Source organism: Glycine max, chromosome 4, assembly GCF_000004515.6.
Source record: "Glycine max cultivar Williams 82 chromosome 4, Glycine_max_v4.0, whole genome shotgun sequence".
In the NCBI taxonomy this organism is placed as follows: Eukaryota; Viridiplantae; Streptophyta; class Magnoliopsida; order Fabales; family Fabaceae; genus Glycine; species Glycine max.
This window is the reverse complement of record NC_016091.4, coordinates 9,680,828-9,688,343: the sequence shown is the minus strand read 5'-3', so window position 1 is coordinate 9,688,343 and position 7,516 is coordinate 9,680,828. Positions and strand designations below refer to the sequence as shown.

The following is a 7,516-nucleotide window of genomic DNA, read 5'->3' as shown; positions in this document are numbered from 1 at the left end:
CTTGCAATTAGGTACTCTAGAAATATCAATAGTAATTAGTACTTAGTAATTGATTGCAAACTTATATAAATTTTTGAGCGAAAATCAATCAAATATTGTATTTAATTGAAGAAAACATAATGTTCTTAAAACTAAGTCTAGCTACAAAGTAAATAGAAACCTTGACGTGGCGTCCAATTGTGTGACCCTCTTTTTCATGGTTTCCAATATCTATATTTCTTAACATAGACAAATCTTGACACAAATTGAGCATGTATTGGATTTTTTTTTTCCTTCCGGGTAGATCGTATTTGCATACATCCAAGATGTAAACATTGATTCGATAACACTTACCTTGGAAAGCACATGATCAATGTGTTCATGATCTTGATAATATACAACTTGTCCTCCAGGAAGGTGGAAAAAAATCTTTCGACTACTAGTTTTCTATCATGTATTGGGAAGGAAAAATTCTCCAACACGTTTTCACGTGAAGAGATGTGCCTGATATGAAGCATTTTAAATGACAATTTTTAGTTAACTTAAGTTGAAATGAGGATAAAACAATAACAACCTTTAAAAGTAAAAAATAAAATTTATGATGTATTTAGCAAGAATGTGTTTGAAGCGATAAATATACCTGAAATCAAGATATTTTTTAATCTTATTAGTTGGCTGAGTATTACCTACTCCTCGTTGGTCATTTGAAACAATCACAATTGTAATCTTATCATATACTTTGTGAATGTACTTGAATAGGTACTTTATAGAACTATTTTAGTTACATCATTCCATATTAATGTGTGCATGTTACTTCTTCAATAAAATCTGATTGTATGGAGTACATTGTGATTATCAATAGTGACACTATTCTTAACAATAATATGACCATTGCCTCTCTTCCTATGGTTAGGATATCCATCTTGATCAACAATTGTAGAATTTTGGAAGTTTCTAGGATAATACCTAGAACATTTTCCATCTTTCATGCATGGTGAGGATGTATTGGCTACACTACATGGACAATGGATCATGTGAGTTTGAATTAAATTGTACAACTCATTGTCTTTCTCTTGACTATGTATTTGTGTTGGAATTATCTTGTCAATATCATCCTAGGAAGGGTACTTGTTTGATGGATGAAAAAAAAGCTATAAGTGTACATGTAACAATCCTCATTTTTTGGAATTCAATTGTGTACATATCTTAAAAGAAAACAACAAATATTGATGTTAGTAATTTACTATGGTTAAGAATTTTAATCGCAACCGCAATCCAAATTAGTTTTTTTGGCAACATGCAACAACCTTCCCTAACACGTGTCTTTTTGTCAAATCAGATAAAAGATATTTAAATTTAATTTTAAAGATCCTCAAAACTATATCAAGATGATCAACAACTTTCAAATGGATCAACTCAAGAAAGCCAACACTTTTGTTTGTGACTTACATGTAAATGTCACAAATAAATGTCACAAACAAATCAAGAAAGCCAACACTACCACAAATCACCATCCCATCAAAGTACAATTGATTCATATATCTACAACCTCAAACAAGTGTGGAAGGTAATATGACTCTTTTTCCACTGTTTGAACCTTGGCTTTGGGCATTGTTAGTTGATTGATGCAGGTTGCAGTATTTGTCAACCTGTAACTTTAATTGATTGATCCTAATAAAATAAAGTCTTTTAGACTCTAGCATAGTATAACCATCAATTACAAACTAATGAACATGTTTTCTTGAGCAGAATATGGTTTGAGCTTCGTTTCGTCTTGACTGTATCCTAAAATAAAGTTATTTTGTGATAGTAAGGTGGTCTCTTTTGCAAATTTCTGAAGTATGTGTAGCTCAATTTAGGACATCATGTCTATACCCATCCTTAACATACGAAAATAAAAGTAGATACTAAAGTCCCAAATAACTTGCATGAAAATCATCTATTCTTTGGAGTTGTCCATTTTGTGATTCCAAGATTATGTATCTTTTTTATACTCTGTCCACGTCACCTTCAATAAGTGCAACTACTTCATAAACTTGAGACATGTTATATATTCTATCATCCTTAACTCTATCCAAGATCAACTTCAATTTAAGATCATGCACAAATCCATCTTTAAATCTATCTCTAGCCATTCGAAAGGATTTTGCATGTGTTATGCTAATCTAGCATGCTGTTCAACTTGGATACAATTTCTGAATCAATGTGCCTTTAGTTCCTACAATTGAATAAGCAATAAATAGTTATAGAAATGAACAAAATCTAAACCCATTGAAATTATATTTATATTAAAGCTAACAGTGAATTGCATTCACCTAACCGTTTCAATCCGATTTTGTATTTCATTTTCAGTGTTAAAGATGTAAAGTTGTGCAAATATCTCGTTTAGTTAGACTAGTTGACTAACTAATTACATCATTTAACAGTTTTGATAAATGATGGCCAAGAGATAGACAACTTTATTTTATGTTTTATGTAAATACATATAGAATTAATCTAACAAACATGAAAGCAATAAGTTGAGGAGAAAAACCAATTTTCAAGCTTGAGCTTATAAGGTCCCTGTGAAGCAAAATATGTTATATTAGAATTAAGAAAAAAAAATCACACGTAGAAAGAACAATACCGCATACCTAATTAAATTCAAGTATATAACTTTAACAATGATTCTATATTTAATAGGAAGTTTCACAACAAAAAATTTCCAGCTATGTTCCTTTGTTCTAACATAACAATGTCTATCACAGCCACCGCCCTGTTCACGTGCACTATAAAAATCTCATATGCCTAATGTGTCTTTATTATCATAACATTCATCTTCAAAAATGAAGCTTTAATTAAAGATTGAAAGAAAGAAACAAAAATACATATACCAATACATATAACAACACATATAGGTACCTTCTTAGTTTGGGATCTACTATTTACTCTTTCAAAAATCCTAAAATGATAGAAGAACAATAAAAATTTTAAAAAAACTTGTAGGAAAACAGAAACTAGAATAAACAAAACTCATTACCTCATCCATTCTTGCAATCGAGAAAAAAAATAAGATTAAGGAAAACTAAAGGAGAGAGAGAGAGACGAAGACATGAGTGCAGATTAAGGAAAACACTACCTAGGCATGCCGTAAACGGTGTGTCCCGTGACCAAAAGGGGAAACTAAAGCTTTTCCTTTTATGCATCTCCAGGAGAGGGAGAAAAGCAAGGTAATCAAGTTATTTCTTCAAATGGGATCGGAGTCGGATCAAAAACGGGGTTTGAAACGGGATCCCGCACCACGTTTGCACTGCAAAGAGAGAGAAGACACGAGAAGGATAATAGATGCAAAAGTAGTGTTGGCACATAGAAGAGAGGTTTTAGGAAAGAAGAAAAAGAAAAATGGAAAAGAATTGAGATGGAGATAAAAAAAAAAAAAGAAGTTTCAATAGAGAGTCAAATATGAATACTTATCACATGCTTTCTTAATTTGTTTAAATGTTGAATCTATTTAAAAACGTATTAAAAGCCTTATTTTATAACAAGGCTTACAAAAAGGCCAGCAGGTAGATAGGTCAAGAGGTATATATGCATAAAGGTAATAAAAATATATGTAATATTATGAAATAAAATATTGTAAATAAAATTTAGGCGGGAATTGATACTAATTAACTGAATTATAGGCAGATTTATACGGATACTAAGCTTTGGGCTTTGTCTGTCGGACATGTTATTTGGGCTTTAGTGTGGAGAAAGTCTTGGGCCTCCGTATGTACTAATCTTGCAAAACTCAATTTTGATTTCAGAGGGTGGTATATCACACTATTAACAATCATAACTCCAATATAGGATTTTTTTTCCTTTTGTGCAATGTTAGATTGTTTCCCCCCTTATATAAATAAATTTCAATTAAATGTGTTTGCTTCATTTCTTTCTTTTATTAGAAAGTTCTAGAAGGAGTGAGATAGAGGAATATATAATTGATCTGTTGAAGAATCAAACCTCATATATATATATATATATATATATATATATATAAACTCATAGCAAATTAAATGAGCTACAACCTGCTTTAGGATGATACCATATAATTTTGGGATTCATTTTCAAGGGTTTTGTTATGATCTTCACCATCATCCCTGTATAGTCTCTATTTCTTTTTTCCTATTCCTAAGAAATTGGCTAAAGTAGAACAAATCTAAAAATCTCTAATTAGTTATCTATCTACCTATGTATGCACCTTTGTGTAATTGACAGAGTTGACCCATTAATCCTAACCTAATATTGGGACATTCCACAAACTTGTCATTTAGAACCTAAAAACCTCACTCATTTTTCTCTCAATCACACGTTATCCCCGTCTCATGCATCGTGCATACACTAACGCCACTTTGACGCCCACATGCAAACCACGCACCACTCTAATAACGTTCCCACATTATTGTAACACCCTTCTCCCTGTCACCTCCTCACCGCTCCTCATACTCTCATGGAGGAGCGGGTGTTGTTGCCATCACCGCCACCGCCACCGCCACCTCTCGAAAAGAAACATAGTACCAACAAACTCGAGTTACCAGACTTCAACCCTGGCACCTACGTTGTCCAGGTCCCCAAGGACCAAGTCTACCGTGTTCCGCCGCCGGAAAACGCCCGAATCGCCGAGAGCCATAAGAAAGCCCCTCCCAAGGCGGCGAAAACGTCACGCTGCTGCTTGTTTTGCGTATTGTTCTTCATTATATTCTTCGTCCTTCTCATTCTTCTAGGAGCCGTTCTAGGTGGTCTTTTTTCCATGTTACTCACACCAAAGGACCCTCAGTTTTCCATCACACGCTTTAAGGTGGTGGAGACCAAACCCCACCCCAAATACGACGTCACTTTGGAAGTTCACAATCTAAATTCCGACGTGGGAGTTTCGTATAAAAACAAAGGCCATGTCTCCCTCTCTCTTAGGCGACAAGAGGTTGCTTCAGGAGCGTACCCTAGTTTCAATCAAGACGCTCACGATAGGACAACGTTTGGCGTAACTTTAACATCCTCAAAAGTCGGTCTCCCAAAGGAGGTGGAGGAAAGCGTCACGAACGATAAGAAGAAAGTGAATGTGACATTCTCTTTGGCCATTCACGCCCTAGCACGCATGAAAATGGGCTTGTTGCGTAGTGGGACAATGAAATTCGATGTTACGTGCAATGTGAAGTTGGATACATTGGCCAAAACCACTCAAGTACTCTCTCAACAATGCGAAACTAAACGACACTAGCTAGCTTCGTAGATATATATATCCATGTCTTGTTTACTTGACTTTCATTTCAGGTGTTTCGAAGTTTTTTCTACGGTAATGTTTTGGTTTATTTTTTACCAAACTTCCGTACGTATTGTAGTAATCGCAAAAGGTTTTATGTATATAAGTCTTAAATATTTGTTATTCCTTTGCTTATATTAGCTGCCTATTCTCATGCATATTTTTATGTTTTGATAAAAGTACATGTTAATCACTTAAACAGAGAGATGTTATTTCGTATTTGAGTCTTCTATTTAATGTTGAGTAAAGATATTTATATAAAAAAAATTACGATCCTTTTTATGCAATTTTTTTAATCTTTTTTTATTATATTACTCGTCTTATCTCGTATGCATTAATTGCTGAAGTGTATCGTAAAATAAAAGCATAAGGGAAGTGATTCATATACTAACCTAAAGATATTGTATTAACTTTTTACATATATCTGATTAGTGGATATATTGTACAGCAATTTTTGTGAAAAGAAGGAATGGAGTGGCAAGATGAAAAACAAGGAAGCAGAATTTAGATTAGAGGTCACTCCTTTACATGCATTTAGAAGAGCTATTGTGGGCTATATATTACAATAAGTCAATTACTTGGCTTGACAAAAACACTCAACTAGGAACGAAAACATGATGTTGAAATATCATTTGAAGTCAATTTCTATCCTTTTCGCTATTCAATGTCTTTTTCGAAATCATTAATGAGCAAATGAAATGTATAGTAATATATATCGGCCAAACTTTTCACCGGATGCACTAAAACAAATCGTTTTCAGCTTACGAATTCCCCGTTCCTTTTTTTTTTAAGCGAATCAATCATTCAAGAATTTGGAGTAATTCCAGTGACGCTTCAATTCATTTTTTATATTAAAAAATTCGAGTGAATTGAGTTTTAGAAGTTTATTCAGATTAGAAAAGATGTCAAAGGCTCAATAACAACTCATGTCTCAATTCATTTTTAATTTGTTTGGTACAATATGAGACCAATCATATTACTTCCCATTCGAGGGATGCAGATATTTTGGCTTCTACCACGCAGTACATGAGGGATGTTTACAGTGAAAATATTCCGCTCATCGTTATCAATAATTTATGACTTTGATACGAAGACATATTAGATTTATTTTATCCGTACATCAGTATAATAATTGTTCTTTATTAAACGCTAATTGATACGGTACATAATTGTTTGTATTTTCCTTTCATAAAAGAAGCAGATGCAGGGCAATGCAAACTCATGATATGTCAAAATATCAAATATGAATGAGGATACAAATGATGCAAATACGCATGAGAAACTCACACGGGTACATGAACAGAAAGAATAAAAGGGTGAATCATTGAGAATGTCAGCTCAGCAGGTTTAGTAACAAACTTTTCATCGAAAATCATCCATCCACCTTTTTTATTTTGTACTTTTCTTCACATATAAATAGCAGACATCAGCCTAATGTATTTTGATGAATGGAGTATCAATGCAATTCTCCATATTGCCTCATTCCTTGCTTTTATAGTTACTTAATTCTTAAGATGGTATCAGAGAGCGCCTAGCTCTCTGATTGTGCCAATTTGATGGTTCGTCCAGGTGGTTTCGACAACAACAATCATGGAGGTGGTCCTACAGATCCATTGCAAGACCCTTCCAGCCTGTATTATGTTCATGCAGGAGATGGACCTTCATCTATAGTAGTCACTCCTGTGCTAAATGGCTCTAATTACCATGCATGGGCTCGTTCTATGAGACGCGCTTTGGGTGCTAAGAACAAATTTGAGTTTGTTGATGGGAGTATACCTATTCCTGATAGCTTTGATCCAAGTTATAAAGCTTGGAGCCGTTGCAACATGATCATACATTCATGGATTCTGAACTCAGTATCAGAATCAATCGGTTAGAGCATAGTGTTTTTGGAAATGCTGTTGATGTTTGGAATGATTTGAAGGAGAGATTCTCTCAAGGAGACCTTATCAGAATTTCTGAGCTTCAACAAGAGATATATGGCCTCAGGCAAGGTTCCCTCTCTGTCACTGAATTTTATTCTGAGTTAAAAACACTTTGGGAAGAACTTGAAACATACATACCTATTCCATGTTGTTCCTGTCCCGTTAAATGCACCTGCGCTGCAATGAGAAATGCCAGACATTTTCATACTCTTAATTATGCTATAAGATTTTTGACTGGTTTGAATGAGAATTTTTCAGTAGTGAAATCTCATATCCTACTAATGGATCCACTACCTAGCATGAACAAAAAATTTTCTAAGGTCATTCAACATGA

At 33.9% G+C, this 7,516-nt stretch overlaps 1 protein-coding gene and 1 long non-coding RNA gene across 2 annotated transcripts; one reads left to right on the top strand and one right to left on the bottom strand.

Annotated features, from left to right (window-relative positions):
• Positions 1-1,334: 1,334 nt before the first annotated feature.
• Positions 1,335-3,510, bottom strand: LOC102659474 (uncharacterized). The gene is made up of 2 exons (XR_413849.4): positions 3,098-3,510; positions 1,335-2,197 (listed from the first exon to the last, which is right to left on the bottom strand). It is a non-coding gene; the product is annotated as an uncharacterized lncRNA (long non-coding RNA).
• An 869-nt stretch (positions 3,511-4,379) lies between these two features.
• LOC100790243 (NDR1/HIN1-like protein 13) lies at positions 4,380-5,445 on the top strand. The gene has a single exon (XM_003523778.4). It carries the CDS (start codon positions 4,448-4,450, stop codon positions 5,213-5,215), a length of 768 nt encoding a protein of 255 aa, XP_003523826.1. The 5' UTR covers positions 4,380-4,447; the 3' UTR covers positions 5,216-5,445.
• The last annotated feature ends 2,071 nt before the right edge of the window (positions 5,446-7,516 follow it).